Source organism: Mustela putorius, unplaced genomic scaffold (assembly GCF_011764305.1).
Source record: "Mustela putorius furo isolate JIRA1106 unplaced genomic scaffold, ASM1176430v1.1 tig00003859_pilon_pilon_pilon, whole genome shotgun sequence".
Taxonomy (NCBI): Eukaryota; Metazoa; Chordata; class Mammalia; order Carnivora; family Mustelidae; genus Mustela; species Mustela putorius.
The window spans coordinates 24,606,428-24,625,782 of NW_025422011.1; the positions used below are offsets into that span (position 1 = coordinate 24,606,428).

Here is a 19,355-nt window from a genome sequence, read left to right on the forward strand (position 1 = left end):
ACCCTGTGAGCTACCCCAGTTTCTCCCAGGGTGTGTCTATTCTGCTGACACTTCCTGGGGTCTGGCTGATCTCCAGCAACCTTTTTCCAGCTTCGGGGTAAAGGAGAAAAGCTAGACCCTGTTCCAGTCCTGGAAGGTGCCCTGATTGGATAGAAAGGGGGCTTTCTGATGTCAGAAAGAAATAGAACATTTAGAATACACACACACACACACACACACATATACGTTTTCTAACTATTTCGGTAAAAGAGTTTTGCAGGCCACTTTCTATTACCCGAAGCACAAGGTACTTGCAGGCCTCGAGGAGCTGGGCACAGACTGTGTGTGACCCAGACCTCTCTTCTTGCTCACCTATGATTCAAACCCTCCAGTAGTAGGAGGCAGAATAACACAACAGTGAGCGCATACGCCTGGAGTCCTAGACTGTAATTTCATACCCAGCTCTGCCCTAATGAGCTGTGTGACCTTAGGCAAGTTATTTAACTCCTCTGAGCCTGTTGATTGATCCCTGATCCGTGGGGTCACCGTGAAGTCTTAAAGTGATAAAGTGTGTAAGTGCTTTGCACATAGTAAGCCCTCCCTCCTGGCAGAGGAGATGATGGTGATGACAGGGTGGCTGCTATTGCATGGGGAAAACCCTTGCAGGATCCTGCTCCTGCCTCTGCAACTTGACCTTCCTCTAGGTTGTTCCTTCTCCTCGCCCCCTCCCCCCACCATGGGGTAGGGTTATTCCAAGAGACACAGTGTGAACAAGAAGACTTTTTATCCTTCTTCAGCTTTCTTCCTTGAACCCTGCTGCCCAGGGTCATCTGGCATTTTTCATCTGCAGGAGCGAGAGAGAGAAGTCCCCAGCCGATGACTCCGAGGGAGGGGCCCTGGACATGTGCTGCAGCGAGAGGCTGCCGGGTGAGTCTGCCGGGCACCCAGGGTCCCCAGAGTTCCCCGTGCACAGAGAGAGCCCCAGATGCCGCCAGCCGAAGTCGAGCCCGCTTAACTATGAACTTGCTCCGGAGGGGTGACTTGGCTGCTCACAAGGTCTCCATTTAAATGAGGATTTGTTTTTCTAATCCCTGGTGTCTTTCATCATCTTTCATGACCTGTTGTCATTTGATGCTGCTCTGGGCTCCCACGGAGGGAAGAGCCGGCAGCTGGGGGCATGCTGGGAGGATAGAGAGAGGGTTGAGGAGCTGGGGAGTCCAGCGATGCTGGGGCCCTGGCCACGAACAAGCAGTGTGTTGGGCAGACTTTAAGAGGTAAGGCAGGGGGGAAAAAAAAAAAGGAAGGAAGGCGAGGGGACATGGACAACCCAAATGTGACAGGAACCAAGGGTGGGTGGGCGATGAGGAGAAAGCGCCTGGCCTGTTGAGAACCCTGTGAGGGTCTGAGGGGACTGCGTGAGGCTGATTGGTTGCGCTCATGGGGAGCCTGGCTGGCCGTGAGTCACCACAGAGATGTTACCGCTCTGCCTCTGCCCCTGGGGTGGCAGTGTGTCCTAGCTGTAGACCAGGTACCCTGCTAGTATTCATTCTCTTTTCATAAAACTTTTTTTCTTATCACAGATATTCACTGCAGAATGATAGATATAAGACAAATGAAAAAAATTGCCGTGATCCCGTGACACAATATTCCTTTCCCTCTTTCCTTCCAATCCTTTTGGTTCAGAAACAGCCCTGTGAATGCGGCCTTTAAAGTCCCAAGGTTAGCTTGTCAGAAACCTCATGACTGGCAAGGAAGCTTCGAGTGACGTTTTCAGGGACACTCTTTGAGACAGACATTGAAAACAAGTAGGTGTGACTCTAAAGCGATGACTCTTTAAAATAAATGGTTATGTGGCTTGCACCATGAGCCAGTGCTCCAGCTGCTGATGAAGCTTTCTCCCGCCTCCAGGTAGGGATGGAGCCCTTTGGTGCAGTTCACGCCATATCCAGTAGGGGGTACCATTGCTCAAAAACGCTTTGGAAGGCCTATCTAGCTGGTCTAGGATGGGTGTCATCTTTTAGGTCCCTGGTGGGGACGGGAAAGAGCTAGCTTCAAGAACAGAATTCTCCAAAGGGATGTGAGAGCTGTCTGTGAATACATGAAAGACTGTCCTGTGGAGAGGGCAGCAGATTTGTTCTGTGTCTCTTAAGAGTCTGGCATAAACCTGATACATAGAAATTAAAAAGAGGACTGTTGGCGCGAGGGATCCAGAACTTTCTTTCTTTTTTTTAAGATTTTATTTGTTTGTTTATGTATTTCCCTTTGGTTGGCTTGGACGCAACCACTTATTTTGACATAGAGAAAGGGAGCATGAACGGGGTGTGGGAAGCAGACTCCCACTTAGCAGGGAGCCTGACAAACGCAGGGGCTCCACCCCAGGACCCTGGGATCATGCCCTGAGCCAAAGGCAGATGCTTAACTGACTGAGCCACCCAGGAGCCCCCGAAATTTTCTTTCTGAATCTGAAAGTGGTCCAGTCATGGTACTGGATAATTCAAAAGGAAAAAAATGAGTGTTCCATCACTGGAGGCATTCAAATATTATCTGGATAGACAGTAGAGAGGAAATTTCCACAATGGGTAGGAGGTCGAAATGACATCAAAAGTCCCTTTCAACTATTAAACGTTCCGTGATTCAGATATGAGTCATAGAATTCAGAGATGATTCTATGACCGGGGATGGCCCAGTGGCTAGAAAAAACCCACGGGAAATAGGACATGATGTATAGGAGTGCGGGGAGTAGCACAGTGTGAAGGAAAGAGCACTGGCTTTGGCATCGGAGTCTGGCTTAGAGGCACTGTGTTTATGGACAGGTCGCTTACCCCTGCTGGGCCTCTAATCCTTATCTGTAAACTGAAACAGCAATATGAGTATTTATCCTTACAAGGATTGGATATAATTACACAGACATTCATTCCACAAACACTTTTTGAGTCCCTACTATGTGTTCGGTATTATACTAGGTGCTAGGAATCTAGTGGTAAATAAAACAGATGTCCTGCCCTGCTTTGAGCTGCTTCTGAAAAAATGCATGGAACCACAAGGAGAGAGACTACGGTAATAATATATGAAATCTCAACCCTCCCTGAAAACCAGCAACCAGCTTAGAATGGAAGAGGAATATTGGTTATCTCCAGTGGGGCGCGGACACGTTGCCTTCGTTGTGCTTGGCACTGTTCTAAATACTCACATGTACCTCTCACAGACTCCTGTTGAGACGATTTCTGGTCCCCATCTTCTAAATGAGAGGACTGAGGCCCAGGGAAGTGAGGGAGTCTGTCCAAGGTCACTTCACTGGTGTTTGGATGAGTGAGGACTCCGTTCGTGCCCCCATTGTCGCCGAGGAGCCACTATCAGTTTCTGGCACTGTGTGAACAGAGGCAAGAGCTGTCTGCCCCAGGGAGGGGTCTGGAGGAGATGGGCAATGTCACCCTGCCTGTCTCCTTCTGTGTCCTTCCTCCGGAAAGCCCTGCTTGCCAGAGGTTAGGCAAGTTAGACACCCCACTGTACTCCCACGCATGATGCCATCGCAGTGTGATCTCGTAATCACATTTTGTCTGTTTCGTCTGCGGGACCGCGCCTTCTTTAAAGGCGAGTGCCTATTTTGTCCTGCATGTCCAGGGGAGTCTTTCACTCATTTCTTTATTCCCTGGATGACTGTTCATGGAGGGAATCCCCTCACAGGACGCTCATGCAAGCACTGAAGATTCAGCAGTGAGCCGAACTGAGAAAATGTCCACCTTCCCAGGGCAGTGTGGTGCACTGATAAAGAACAGGGACTCTGGACCTGGGCTGGGTTCTACCATTTACCCCTGGGAGTGATCATGGGCAAGCGACTCAACCTTTCTGTGCCTCCCAGTTACAAGAGACAAGCATGAATACTATTTACAACCACGTGGAGTTGTTGGAGGAGCACATGGATGGATGGGAAGCTCAGAACGGTCCCTGGAGTTTGATCCGTAGGCATTTGCTTTGTAGAGAAAGCTAGATAATGAATAAATAAATAGATAAAATGTTTAGGATGGTAGATGGGGTACGTGCTGTGGAGGAAATTAAAGCTGAGGAGGGATGAGAAAGGACGGGGGTGGGGGGTGGGGGGGTGGAGGGAGGTGGTTTTGTGTTGTAAATAGGGCGGTTCTAGAAGCTGGTAAGGACACTTCCATAAATTCTCATCAGCCAGAACCACCGATCTGAGCAGCAACTTAGACATAAAAGGGGGTATAAAGGCCGAGAGAATTGGGGAGCAGGACCTTTAGAATGAGCCCAAGGGCACTGCAAGCAATTGCGTAAGGATAGTGTAAAAATACAGCCATCAAGTCATGTCTTTTCCTCCCAGCTGTCTTCCCGCCAGGCGAGACGAGGTGGAGTGAGGGCTAGCCTTGCCTGAGTGACTCACGCATTCCCACACGCCCTGCCAGGCAGGGGCGGTGTGGCCAACACACGCGGCCATGGTCACCTGGGCCTGAACCAGCACGTCTAGTTGTGTAGACCTCCCAGCTTGAGATATCTGGGTGAAAACCGCCTCCAGCAGCCAACAGCCCCCGAAGGCCTCCAGCTCCAGGGGACAGGTGCGCTCACTCGTATCCCAGGGCGCCGCCCGCCTGTGCTCACAGGCTCATCTCCATTCTCACTTGTCCCAGCCCCGTGCGCACATACGCACATGCACAGACCCACACACCCAGCTACCCAGGCACACGCCCTGTCTCTCTCTGCCTCATGCAGCCCCACGGGTGCACACCCACTTGAAGCCCATGCACCTGCAAGCCTCCTTCCGCTTGCGTGCTCTGCATCGCTTTGCTTTATGGTGCCATCTTCCAGGCCCATCTGCCTTCTCCATCATTCGGGCTTTAGGTCTCTTTCTCTTCCGCGGCCAGGCCCCTTCTCACGTACACATACACACCAGCGAGCACACTCCTTCCCTCCCATTCTCTCTCCTTTCCCCAGGCCATCAGAAGCATGCAGTCTCCATGCACCCCACTCTGTGCACACGCACACATACATTTTCCTTCTTCCTCGTGCACTCGCCCTCGTGCACGGGGTCACTCTCTTTTTCTTCTCTTTCATTCCCCAGTGCTTGCTCATTTCCTTGCTCGCAGTCACCCAAACACATTTATACATTCAAACTCACACTCCCCCCGCCTCTGTGTGTAGGTGTTCATATTTGCAAGAAACCAGGCAACCCTGCTGATGCTGTGGCCTCCGCTCCCTCCCCAGCCAGCACCACTGCAGGCCCAGCCTGGAAGCAGCAGCTTTCTTTGGGGTATGGGTCAGAGGAAGGAGGTGCTGGGAATGGATGGCATGACGTCATCAGTGTCACTCCGACGGTCTCCAGTGGGCAGGCTCACAGGCTAGCCCGCTCCTAACATGGGCAGGGACCAAGGCCAGGCTGTGAACGATGATGATGAGTCGTCATCATCGCGTCGTCATGGCCCTGGTGACATGCCACCCTCTGCTGAGTCCTGCACTTCGAGGGCCCTTGTGTGCACACATGCAGGCACGTCGGTCTGTGGGTCCACATGTGCTCCTCATCCCACCCCAGTTTCTGCCCCTCAAATCTAAAGGTACCCCAGCAGAAGGCCGCATCCACCCTCAGAAGGGTGTACCCGTACCCATGCAGGCTCTGGGACATCTAGAATCCCAGTCATCAGAGCGTGTCCTGAAAAGTAGAGCATGGGCATAACTCCTGGTCCTATGGACTCCTTGCCCCGGAGGGAGTGGTGGTGTGGCCAGAGGAGAAGGAGCTTGGTGCTGGGGTAAGGACAACTCGAGTCTTAGGAACAGGTGCTCCTACAGCATCCTACAGCCAACAGCTGCCTGGAGCCACGAGGGTCACCGCCACCCTGAGATGTAAGAGCGTCGTGATTAGCCAGCTCTGTGCAAGGTTGTAAGCAGCTACTGAAGGCCTAAGGAGGCCATTGCCCATTTGGTAGGAGCAATTGGCCTCCTGGTGACTCCCCTACTCACTCCCACCTAAGTCCCAGCACCTTCAAAGCTACCCTCTGCCCAGCCCTAGGTTCTAAATCATCATGGTTATCAAGCTGACCCTCTTTTGAGGGGGACAAGGTCTAGGTCTCAGCAAGATACCATTGACCATCCTGGGTGGCCTTTTATGAAGTAAAGGGGATGCCATTTTTTAAAGATTTTATTTATTTATTTGTCAGAAAGAGAGAGAGCGTGTGCACAAGCAGGAGGAGTGCAGGCAGAGGAAGCAGCGGACAGAGGGAGAGGCAGGCTCCCCATTGAGCAGGAAGCCCGACGTGGGACTCGATCCCAGGATCCTGAGATCATGACCTGAGCCAAAGCAGATTCTTAACCGACTGAGCTGCCCAGGTGTCCCAAGGGGATGCATTACTGAGGAAGTCTTTGTTCCTCTAATCCCACAGGAACTAATCCTGGCCATGACAGAGGGTCAGATCACAGCTTCCCTAGCTGTCCCTTCATGACAAAGACAAGATTTTGGGCCAGAAGCCAGCAAGGGCCAATTGAAAAGTGCTTTTATCAATTTGACAAACTTTTATTGAGCATCCACTCTGTGCCCACAGCTGGGCCAGGCTATGGTGACACAGGGAAGAGCAGTACAGACCCTGGAGCCTGCTCTCAGGGAGGCCAGAGCACCAGCGAAGGGTGCACCCTTAATCAGCCTTATCTTGGGGGCAGTCAGGGAAGACTTCCTGGAAGAAATGGCCTTTCACCTGTGACCTGAAGGATGAGTAGGGCTCTGGCTCATCTTTAGGAATCAGCTACCAAAGCATTTTAAGGAATAGGTTAACCTCCTAATGGACTTTGTCCCCCATCTACTAACCCTCATTCTCACAAAGACTCTGGTCTGGGTCTGGTACCTAGCTCTGGTTCAGGCTGGTCTCGGAGCAAGTGCAGGAGCCAGGATAGACATGGCCTGGATATAGTTGTATTGATTAGGAGTCCCTTGTCCCTGTTGACACTGAGCAGCTTAGGTTCTGTTGACTTCTCTTTCTTTGTATCATTCGAGTTCTGTTTTCATTCAAAATTTCCAGTGCATTTAGGAAAGTTTATTGCAGCTAGCGGTGTAGTGAAGTGTCTTTGTCTTGAGTCTGCAGAGTGTAAATTAAAGAAAAAGAAAAATGAAACACCATTTGGATGTGCTAAGAACCCTAATTGGAGAGCATTCTGTAATGATACCTTTGTATTAAGAAGTACCAACCCAGGTATCCACTGATCAGTGATGGTAGAGGTTAACTCTTCCCAGATACTAGAGTAGATATGGAGGGATGAGCCCATTTAGCTGAGTCTTAGGATGCTGTGAGGAGGCAGACCAATCTGGGTTCAAATCCCATCTCTGCCACAGATCAGCAGCATGACCTCAGGTAACTTATCTGAGTGCTCTGAGTTCCACCTTCTTCACTCTAAAATGAGGTGGTACCATGATAAGATCTTTACAGAGATTTTGTGAAGATTAAATGAGTTGATGTAAGCTAAGTGCTTCTTCCACAATGCTCCATACATGCTAGCTAGCAATGATGGTAAGGATTGCTACAGAAAAGCCTTCAAATATTCCAAAGGGCCCAGGCATCAAGTCGCAGCCCAGTCCTTCAGCAGTGGGGTGGAGGGTATAGTTTTGTGAAGTATCTAGAAGTAGATAGTTTCTTGATGCCCTGCCACAGACCTGGCACCTCACAGAACCAGCACAGACACAGGCAAGAGTGTTGTCTACGTGCTGAGTCAGGCGGCAGAACAGGAAGAGGGTCATTCATTTTCCTTCACCAGGGTAGAAATGGTTCTGATATGCACCAGGGTGGAAATGGTCCTGATACTCACCAGGATGGAAATGGTTCTGATACTCACCAGGATGGAAATGGTTCTGATATTCTAGGGAGTTACCTGGATGTGTGATGTGACCAAAGAGTCTTCACAAGGGGAAGAAAGGCTGTCTACCTTGACACAGGTTGATGCTAAAGGTCTTTCAGACAAATGGACATCTGGTATATCCCTAAGATATGCAGTGGCAGACGCTGTCCCCTTTCACATTGCCTGGCCCAGGGACCCTCCAAAAAAATCTCATCTTGGGGTGCCTCGGTGGCTTAGTCAGTTAAGTGTCCAGTTCTTGTTTTCTGCTGGGGTCATGATCTCGGGATTATGGGCTCAAGCCCCACATTGAGCTGCTGGACACGGTGTCTACTTGTGATTCTCTCTCCTCTGCCTCTGTCCCTCCCCGCCCCTGCTCTTGCTCCCTTTCAAAATAAATAAATGAATAAGTTTTTAAAAAAGAATATTTCAGCCACTAAAACAAAAATCTCATCTTTCCATTTGAGCTCATTTCTTCCTTTCAAGTCCCAACGTCGTCTTTTAGTTAATCTGTTCACTACCTAATAGTTTTAAAACTTAGGGAGTGAAAACAGCAGCCTCTTATTTGCTCATGATTCAGAGGGTCCTGGAAGTCTCTCCTGGGAGATTCTTCTGTTTATGTGGCTTCAGTTGAGGTCACTCACTTAGCTGTATTCACCTGGTGCTGGGCTGGGATAGGAAGCCCAAGAAAGCTTTTCTTACATGTGTGGCAGCAGAGTGTGAACACCACAGGGGGTGGAAGTGGGGGTGGGGAGGAGGAATCATTAGAGCACCTTGGAGGCCACCTGCCATGCTGCTGAAAAGTTGAGCCCTTGAAATCCAGAGAGACATATTCTAAGGATACGTCTATACACAGAATGATTTATGAGGGAAAAAAATCCACCCACAAAGAAAGAAAAAATACCAGAAAATATGTCAAAAGGAAACCAGTGTCTTTCTCAGTGTGGTAGGATTATGGATGACTTGAGTTTCCTTTATGCTTTTATGAGGGGTTTTTTCCCTCATATTTTCCAAAATCATTTAAAAAATGATTAGCCATCCTAAAATATTAATCAGTCCTTGCCAGGCAAGAGTGGTAGTTGGGGGTAATGGAGGCCTTCTGGGGTCAGTCACATTCCTCCAGATTGGGTGGCCCATCCTGGCAGACCCGGAATTTCAGGGTCACCCAACCCCCAGGATCTTAATGGGGTTAGTTAGTCCTGTGAGGGCACCTGTGGAGACAGTTACCAAGCTCTGGAATCCCCTTCACTCCCTGGAGAAAGCCAACACAATGACTCAGATATCATGTTGGTGAAGTTGCTCAGAAAAGAGAAGATTCGGGTGGGGGTGGAGGGTTCTCCTTGGCAGTTGGCTCCCTCTGCTTCAGCCAAGACGATGAGCCTTTCCCCCTACAGGGGGTGCTGACTCCCAAGCCACCAGAGCCTGCCCTAGGGTCAGAAGAGCCATGTCCCTCTCTCCAGCACTCCCAGGTCTGGGACCAGACAAGATAATAGGCCTTCCCTTGGCTGTTGGTCTTTCGCCATCAGGTCTTGACCAAACTTACAACTTGGTGGCTTTGTTTCCTGTTTCCTTGGGAGGCAGGGTAATGATCCTTTGAGGTATTCATGTGCATGGTCCCATTATCCCCACTGGTCTACAAGAGGCCCCTCTCTGGGTTTGTTCGCTTATTCATTTTCTTTTCTCTGCCACTGCCATACTGCTCCTCCCCATAGTTAATGGATTCTAAGGTATTTAGTGTATGTTTTTTGTTCATCTCCGTGAGCTCTTGCAGAAGGGGTGGTGAGATTTTGTGTGCATGTATTTTAATTTGTACTTTTGATCCCCCCACTTCTCCCACGCCCACCACAGACAGCATGGACTTCCGTACCCCCTTAGGGACTGTGTGAGAATTTCTTGGTACAGAACCACTGGTTTCCAGATTTCTGCTTCCCAGGCCAGTTCCCACAGAAGATCTGGAAGAAGCTGGAACAGAGAGAAATAGGAGTAAGGTGGTGTGCGCAGAGGCTACAGAGATAAGCAGGGGCCAGCGTGTGCTGGGTCTTCACTGCTGATCATGACAAAGAGTTTGGTTTTTATCCTAAGAACAAGGGGAGACCACTGAATTAAATTTTTTTAATTTTTTTTTTAATAGGTGTGTCTTTAGCACCAGAAGGGCCCTTAGAGACCCCTGGTCACAGTCTGAATTTACAGAAGGCCCAGGGCCCCACAGCTTAGGAGAGGCAGACCTAGGACTATGATTGCTGTCTCCTTACACTTTACCAACATCATGATCCTCCCCGGTTGCAGAGGGCCTACCTGGGATGGCGGCCTCTGGAGGCGTGAGATGGGAGGGCGCTGCTGTCCTGGGGAGTCTGGGGTTGCTCCCGCTCCCTTCCTACCACTGGACTTGCCTATACTTCTGGGGGCACTGACCAGGGCCCACCAAAGAACCCCAAGCCAAGACTCAGGCCTTTGGCTTCAGCCCTTCAGATGCCCACTGGCAGCCCCTGGGAAGCTTCCCATGCTGGTGTAATGAGAAAGAACTGAATGAGAGGGTTAAAGACATGTGTGCCAGTCCTGGTTCTGCCTCTCACCCTTTGAACCTCAGTTTCCTCATCTGTAAAATGGGCGGTAGACCAAATGATCTCTCAAGTCTAACCTTTCCTCCCCATGCATTTGCTCTAATAAGGCACTTAGACTTCTCATACCCCCTCACTCTAAGGCCTCTCTGTCTGTTCTTTTAATTCTGAGCATGGGAAGCCAGGGTGGGTGGGTGGGGGAGGTGTACCTTCAGAGTTTCACTGACCCTTTTCACCCTTGTACTTCTGGACCTCTGCTTTGGAGAGGCATGAAAAACTAAGCCATTGTTTGCAGCCACAAAGCTGTTTGCAATTTCAGATAGAACCATTTTATTATATCCCATCCAAAGATTATTTGAGTTGTGTTTTGTTTTGAATGCTTGTTAGCATTCTGGATTTAATTAACTGGCAGAGACAACACTACTCCTCTCCCCCTTCCTGCCACCCTCAGCCCATGCCCACTCCATCTTCCAACCCCAGCTGCCAACCTACAGCTCACAGCCTCTGCCCACATGGGGTCAGGGCATCCATTGTTTTCCTGGGGGACTCACCTGGCAGATGAAAGGGAAGTCCTGCCTGCTGCTTCTCCCTCGCTCTCCCCTCCCTTCCCCTCTTCCTCCTCCTCTCTAAATTGTGCTACTGTTTATGGAGCATTCACCATGTGTCGGGCACCAGACCCAGCACCTTGTATGTCTTACTTTATGGTATCCTCAATATCCAACAAACAAGTCTTAACATATCTGTCATCCAGAGAAGAGAACAAGTCACTTATCCAAGGTCACAGAAGTAGTGAACAGCAGAGTCTGGCCTCAAACTGAAGTTTGTGTGACTCTTAAACTTTTGCCAAGAGCCCACTACAAAAAACTACCTTCCTGGAAACAGAGCCACTTTGGGAGATGGGAAGATAGCACCCAAGAGTCAGGTTCTAGAGAGATTTCTTATTACTTAAGTCGACCTACTGAGAGCATTCACACGTGGGTTCCGTTCTTGCCTCTTGCCACGCCCCCTTCCCCAGCACAGCCTCTCAGCGGTCTGTACACAGCCTCCAGCACCCCCTGCCCACCCCGCGTTCACCATGTCCTCTCCAGACTGAGCGTGGGACACCTGAGTTCCCAGACTTCTCATCTGCATCCCAAGCCTACTTTTCTCTGCCCACCCTGCCCTTAGAAGAGCCTCCCCCCGCCCTGCCACAATGCTGGGGTGTGATGGTGCTGATGGGAGGCCTGTCCCCTCCATTCCGGGGTCACCCCTGTCCCCTGTGTTCTAGAATGGGCCGCAGCTCTTTCCCAAACTGACTTTCCCTGATAGGCAGGAGGAGGAAGTATTGGAGATCCAGCCAGGGATGGGCTACAGAGGGTCTGGTTAGGAGCCCAGCTGCCTGGGTCTGAGGCCTGGCTGGGCCTTCCACAAGCCGTGATGGCCTTGGGCAAGTCACTTAACCTCCTAAATTCCTGTTTTCCTGTCTGTGAAAGAGGACTGTCCCCTTACCTACCTCCTGTGATGGTTATAAGGCCTGAATGAGTTGGTGTCGGTAAAGCAGTCGTGGGGGTGCTTGGCGCCGTGTCTTGTAGGCTGGTTAAGAGAATTGGCTTGGAGGAAGCAGAGCTTGTGTGACCCAAACCTCACACCCACGAGCTCGCACTCTGCGGCAGTCTGAGAACCAGGGTCCCTAGCTTGAAGCAAGTCACTGAGGAAAGTTCTGGAGAATTCTGCATCAGACAGAAAGGAGCAGAATAGAGCTGCCCCTCACCTCTTTTTTAGTACAGATTTCTCACCTTGCTTGAGGGGCGCTCACAGAACATCAGCTTGAAACACAAAAGTCCCTTACATGTGATAGTTCATTTATCCCGTGGGGCCTCCGGCGCAGGTCCCCTCCTACTGCATTGACCTGTGTGCTGAGTTGAGGGCTGCTTTTCAGTCTGCAGTTTTCCTGAGCACCTACTAGGTCTGATGCGTTCACTCTCTCTCAGTCGCGTGCTCTGTTGCTCTCTTCACAAGTCAGCCTCAGGGCAGCTAGATGTTTTCCTATGACTGCTGAAGGTCTCCAGAGCAGGCATCCAGAGAGAAGCCACAGAAGCTAAATGGACTTTTCTAACCTAGTCTCATGGGTCAGAGATCATCATCTCCCACATTCCCATCTTCAGGGCAATCATCCAATCTGGGGATAGTAGGCGGGGGAAGGGGACGTTCGGTCTACTACCCAGCAACAGGAGATTGTGGAGGAATTCACAGACACATTTGAAAACCACCATAGAATCACGTTATATAGAGAGTAAGCCGCCCACCTAAGTCAGGTAGCTGATAAACGGTGATAAATGGTGGGTACCCAGGTCCTAGTCCAGCATCTTCGTATGCCAGAGTCAGTCTCCTGTTCGCAAGCCATCCTGCCAGGGGAGTGCAGCGGCTCGGAAGACTCGGGCCTTACCCTCAGCCAGCTTACCATGCAAGAGCAGGTATTCGAGGCCAGCCCGGTTCTTGCCATCTCTCTGCCTCTTTCTGTGAGTGTGGCAGCCTGCTCGCTTGCTGATCAGCAGGACTGAGGAGGCAGAGGGCTTGTAGGGAGCCAGTGCCCACTTCCAGAACCCCACATCCACCATCAGTTTACCTTTGCCCGGTGGGGCTAGATTTGTGTGTGCACATGGGTGTGGGTGTGTGTGTGTGCCCGCATGTGCACATGTCAGGGCTATTCTCACACCTAGGAGTCCTGCTGGTCACCATTAGTATCAAGATACAAAACACCCCAAGAGCGTGGAACAGGTGCTTGGTGAATGTTTGTGAAAAATGAAAACATTATTTTGGGGAATCTCCTTACCCCCCAACACATCCCCTCTGACTCCTAGTTTGCCTGCTACATACCTTCCAAAAGGTAGCAGAAAATGGAGGCCACCCTCTAGCCTCCCAGGGAAGACAGAATTCTGGCCCATTGAGGCCAGGCTGTCTCTTTCCCGGGGGAATGGCTGAGGAGTGTGATCACTGTGGTGGCATAAATGGCTGATTGGGCCTCTTCCTTCTAGATTCTTCTATCCCTTCGCAAATCACCTGGGGGCCCCTACTTTCCTTGGTTCTATAGTCGGGGCTTACCCAAGCAAAACCTCAGGATAGGCTTGCTTGGCCTGCCCTGACTTATCCTCTGTAGGGCTTCCAGATCCTTCTGTGGAATAACAGAAAGATCCTCGATAGTAGAAGCCCACAGACCTGGGTTCAGATCCCAGTTCTACTGCTTCCCAGCTCTGTGACCTAAGTAAGCCCCTTCCCCTCTCTGGTCCTGAGTTTCTCCCCCTGAAATTAGCAGACTAGACTAGATGCCCCTCGGGGCCTGTCAGACTCTTGACTGTCACTGATTCCAGAGGCCAGGCTGGGACTGAGTGGGCTGCTCTATTGGTCAGCTCCCCCCCCCCCCCCCAGAGTCTGTGGGCATGGCTGGGAGGTCATTCCTGGCCGTGTTTGGGAAAGGAAGAAAAGCTGAATGGGACAGAACCTCCTTTGTCATGTAAACAGGAACAGGCTGAGCCAGCCTTCTGCTCCAGTTCCGGTGGGCTGGCAGCCCATGAGCTCCAAGGATGAGTCACTGACAGGAGCAGCCTCGGTTCCGGAGCTCTGGCGGCGCCAGCCCCAGGGCACACCGTAGCTGCAGAGTTTAATGGTGGGATTCAGGTGCTAGGTGACAGGAGGGGGATCACAGTGCTTCCACATGCCCCAGGTAAAATCTGAAGGCTATTTGCTTGCAGGCCTTCCCCGGAGTCCCTAGAGTTTAGGCCAGGATCCCAAACACCTGCCTTCCAGGCTTCCTCCCTCCACAACTCTGTAGCCTTTGAGGAGCCATCAGCCCCGGAGGAGGGGGTGGTGAGGCACAAATGCTGCACTACCACCCCCACCCCTGCAGCCGATGAGGGTTCAGGAGTCCCCCAGACGCGGGGACTTCCTCCCTCCCTCCCAGGCTCTCACAGCCTCCCTCCTACGCTGCAGTGACCCCTCCAGATAAGCAGTATGGCAAATGGGCAAGCCTGGAAAGATCACTCTGTGTCCAGAAGCCTTGGGTTTGAATCCCAGGTCTTGGCTTCCTTGGGCAAGCCATCTGACCTCTCTCAGCCTCCGTTTGCCAGCCTGGAAACTCCCCTCCACCCTGCGCAGGAGGCAAGTCCGGGAGGAGCCCTGCCTAACAGCGTCGTCAGCGAGCTGCCTCTGAGTCAGGGCTTCACGCGTGGCAAGGCAGCTACCTCGCTGTGAACTATTGAAAAGCCAGCCTTTGACACAAGCAGCCGCCTCTCACCGACAAAACGGGGCTGATGATGCTAATGTCTGCCTCACGGGGCTGCCGAGGGAAGCCAACGCAACTGCGTGTGCAGCAGCACTTTGTGAACCATGCGGAGCCTGCCCGGGGAGGGGTACCGCTCCCACCACAGGATAGCGAGTAGCAGGGTGGGCAGGGCAAGGGCGAGAGCTGACATCATAATCTCTAGGAGCGGGACCGGAAGCCGAAAGGACAAACGTGGCCAGGACCACTGTGGTGCCTGCAGGTAGAGACTGTTTTGTTCACTGTTGTGTCTTGGGACCCTGGCCCAGGGCTCGGAGAAGTATACAGTTGGTGCCCAATCTGTGTGTATTGGGCTCATGCCTGAATGAACAGAGACTAAAAGAGAGACAGTTCCTGAGCCTGTTCTCCACCTCCCCTGCTTCCACTGCTTTCTCTCACAGACGTCTGCTCCCCACACCCGAGATCACAGGTGCTTAACTCAATCTGTGGACCCCCTCCAAAATGACATGCACAATATACGGTGTTTTTGAAAACGTATCTTCCTGAATCAAGCCTCCGCGTTCTGCCCAGAACAGTTTTTCAGTAAAGCCTGCTCTGAAGGGTAACATCTCCCAGGTGCTTAGTGAATACCCATCAGTTGGATTCACTGCCAGGTGCCCTCTGGATTTCAAAACAAAACAAAACAGAAGAGCAGCCTTCACTTTTTCTCTTTGAGATGGGCGTACAGGGTCCTACCAGCCTGCTGTTCCCCTTCAGCCCCCGCAAGGTGCCAGGCAATCGACCTGCCGTCTTTTATACAGAAAAGTGGTGACCCCGCATCAGAGGGCCTGTCTTGGGAGTGGCTGTTACGCTGCTGGGTGGGTCACAGAGCTGCATACACTCTCGCACTCTCATGTCCCACCTCGTGCATTTAGGTGGGACAGGTATGACAGGGCCCAGAACCCAGGAGTATTTCTTTTTAAGATTTTATTTATTTATTTGACAGAGAGAGATCACAGTAGACAGAGAGGCAGGCAGGCAGAGAGAGAGAGAGAGGGAAGCAGGTTCCCTGCTGAGCAGAGAGCCCGATGCGGGACTCGATCCCAGGACCCTGAGATCATGACCTGAGCGGAAGGCAGCGGCTTAACCCACTGAGCCACCCAAGTGCCCCAGAACCCAGGAGTATTAACGAGACCTCATGGTGTCCAAACTCAGAGCAGTGATCCCTCTTCTAAATATTTCTTCCACTATATATAAATACATGTGTATGTGTATATGTGTGTATGCATCTGGGCATACGTGTGTTTATGTATCTGCATATCACTGTATGTGTATATGTATCGGAGGAAACTGACAATATATAAACAGTGACAAAAAGCCCTCTTCCCCTCTCCCCCTCCTCCAAAGAACCACTGTGAACACCTGGCTTCTGTTCTTCCCATTTACCATGTCCAGCATTTATTGAGCACCTGCTGTATGCCAGAAGTTTGCCATGCAGTGTGCTTCCCAAGCAGCATCTCACATTAACTTTTCATCTTATGGTGGGCATTTACCACCTTCTTATTCGCACATTTGTATTTTCTTAATTTTTAAGGCCGAGGAGATAATACTGTTTTGTCACCTTGCCTTTCACCATACCATCAAAATTTCCTTCCGTGATATTAAATATTCATTTACAGAATCTTTTATAACCGCGGCATGATGTCTTATTGCCGGCAGGTTCCACGCTTCTCAGGCTGGGGTGCGTGTACCCCTGAGGGCAAAGCCACGGGATAAATTGTAGAGCATTTTCCTGAAGGAGAAATTTGATTCAAAGCTTTGGGGGAGGGGGGGAAAACCCATTATTTTAATATCAAAACAAGTACAGATATGCCATAGCATAGAACCCAGAGCACCCATGAATTTTAAAACAAAGCAGCAGGGTCCAAAACCGTGAGAGCTCGCCGTTATTCTCCTGAAGACCCATGTCCCCTCTCCTCTGAGGGGGGCAGAAATATCTGAGAGGCACTAGGTTCAAGTTCAAGCCCCTCTTTTTCAGAGGAGGAAACTGAATCCCAAGGAGAAGGAGGACTAGCCCACAGTCTGCAGGTTATGCATTGTAGAGCCAAGCCAGGTGACCTCTGGGCCCTGGACCTCTCCTGCCCTTCTGAATTTGGCATCACCCTTTGACTGCTTTTTCTGACCTCGCCTCTTGAGCAGTCAAGCCTCTGCCTCTCAACGGTGGAAAGTTCTGGCTTCCTGCAGGATCCATCCTTAGTAGCAGTTTTTCCTTTTCATGGTACTGGCCAGGATCTGAGCTGTGTGCTCAGTGACTCCCCTAGCACTTGGATTTTCCAATGACTATAGTGGATTATGGGTGTGTATCTACTGGTCTGTCTTCCCCATGAGACTGGGAGCCTCGTGAAGGCAGGAATTAGGAGCTAACGTTGTTATAATCTGACATTTATTGAGCACCTACTAGACGCCAGGTGCCATGCTGAGTGTTTCATTTATAGTATTTATAGTCTTCATCACCGCTTTTCGAGGAAGGTATCGTCATCCCCAGTTATCTGGTAAGAAAACTGAGTGGTTAACACTGGCCTACCATCCTGCACACAAGTATTTTGGTAGAAATATTTATTGTCGACTTACCTGTCAGGACTTTGCTAGATGCAGTTATGATGAACAAGACGGACTCCACTCCTGCCCTCATGGAAATTACAGACAAGTTGGAGAGATGATATTCAGTGAATAATTTTACAAACCCCAGCCAGAGCCCATTTATCTGCCTTGGTTTGGACACGCCTCGATGACTTCTGAGCTAAATGACCGGGGCAGAGTCTTATACCCTCCCTGTACCTCATCTTCTTCTATAAAATGACAGTCATTGACGTACTGACTTCATAGGAGTACTGTGAAGAGGGAAGACCGTCACACATACATAAAGCACTCAGAGCAGAGTCTCCCACATTCCAGATGTATTGTTGCTGCTGGTGGTAGTGAGAGGCAGGGCATGCTAGGAAAAATGTGGCAGGGGAGGACCAGCTTCAGGGGTGACATGTGATGTGAGTTCTATAAGGTGAAGAGGAGTTAACTTGGCAGAGTGTGGGGGGGGGCAGGGGAGGGGAGCAGGAGGTTGGAGGGATGTTCCGAACAGAGGGACTAGTAGGTACAAAACATGGGGGGCGGGGGTGCGCAGAGCAAGTAGGTGAGCTCACCTGAGGAACTGCGAGGAGTGTGGCTAGATCGCATTACGTGGGAAGCTGCACCAGGTCAGCATCTAGAAGGAGGAACCTGGGAGGACCCAGATAGAGCTGTCCCCAGGACCTGGGCCCATTGCACCACACCAGTGATCCAGGCCATGGAAGAAGCTCAGTAAATGTTTGTCCAGTGGGCAAGCAAGCATGTGGACAAAAAACTGTTAGCCTCACGTGGTGTTGGGTAGGGGTGTTCTGTTGTCACCCAGCTGGGAAAGGAGTCCATTGTCCCATTTACATGGTGCTGTGTGGACAGCCCCATCCCACTGTCAAGCTGTTAAACATCCATTTGGCTAGTCCCTCTCTTCTCGGCAGTAGGATAAACCTTGTGTCTTCCAATGGAGACATCCAACAACGGGGACTCAACCAGAGTAGATGCCGAGAGACTCTCTACGGCCAGTTCCTCAGATCTAAGCCAGTGGTGTTCACATGTTTTTACTCATGGAATCCTGTGTTGAAATAATCTGAGAAGGAACCCAGGGTATGGAATGGGGACAAGCAGAGCTCCCATACCAAGGACTCAGAGCTCTTGATAATACCCGTTGCTTCTGAGAAAGCACCAGGGCTCCATAAAGCAGTACAGAACCCAAGGGTCCAGCTGAACCTCTGTTTCCCCCCAAGTATGGAAACCGAAGCCCAGAGAAGGGATGACTCTCCCAGGGTCACACAACTAGGGACAGACCCAGAACTAGATCGAGACATTAGACATTGATTTTATACCCCCAAGATTTTCCTCCACACACCCCCCACCGCCCCCACAGTGTGGGGCCTTGAGGTGGGAAGGGGTGCATAGCCGGGATCTTGTCCAGAGTTCGGCCTCCAGCCCTAGTCAGGCCACAGACCACAAGAGACAAAAATCTGGAAGGCAGGCGTGGGAGGGCTGTTCGGGGTCACGGCCTGGTTATGCTGTGTCTTTTTTTTTTCCTCTCTCTCTCTCTCCCTTTTAATTGAATTTGAGGTGGTTGTTTTTTGTTTCCTTGAGAAATGGAAAAGAATGAAACTGCGTAAACACAGCGATGTTAACTCCCTGAAAAACCTCCTGCCATTTTAACTCTGTTACTGGAGAAATAAAAGAGAAATAATTTGTCCACCCACACTTAGCTCTTTCTGACGAAGGTAGGTGAATATTGCTTTGCTAATCGAGGGTGACGGCTGGAAGTGGAGCCACGCTGACTGATCCCAGATTGAGAGGAAGCCACAGCCACCCCAGAAGGAGCGGCCCGCCATGGGTCGCCGGGGCCCGAGTCACCAGGCACCTGTCCACCTTCCACAGGTCTCTCCCAGCCGGTAGTGATGGAGGCGCTGGACCAGGCCGAAGGGCTCATGGACTCGCCCAGAGAGATGCCTCCGCCCCTGCCGCCTTCACTGCCCTCGGAGCCCGCTCAGAAGCCGCCACCTCAAGGCACCGGGAGCCACTCCCTCCATGTCAGAAGCAGCCTGTGCCTGTTGGCTGCCTCGCAGTTCCTGGTAAGGATACCTCGGGCCTCACGAGGGTCTGGAGAGAGGGCAGGTGGAGGGACAGCCCAC

General features: G+C 51.1%; 1 protein-coding gene across 3 annotated transcripts in view; it reads left to right on the forward strand.

Annotated features, from left to right (window-relative positions):
- PTPN5 (protein tyrosine phosphatase non-receptor type 5) overlaps nucleotides 1–19,355 on the forward strand; it is a 54,511-nt gene that overhangs the window by 21,096 nt on the left and 14,060 nt on the right. For all 3 annotated transcript variants that reach the window (XM_045066139.1, XM_004752110.3, XM_045066140.1), the window contains 2 exons: nucleotides 830–906; nucleotides 19,102–19,295. In XM_045066139.1, the coding sequence (XP_044922074.1) occupies nucleotides 830–906; nucleotides 19,102–19,295 (271 nt within the window). The remainder of the gene's footprint in view (nucleotides 1–829; nucleotides 907–19,101; nucleotides 19,296–19,355) is intronic.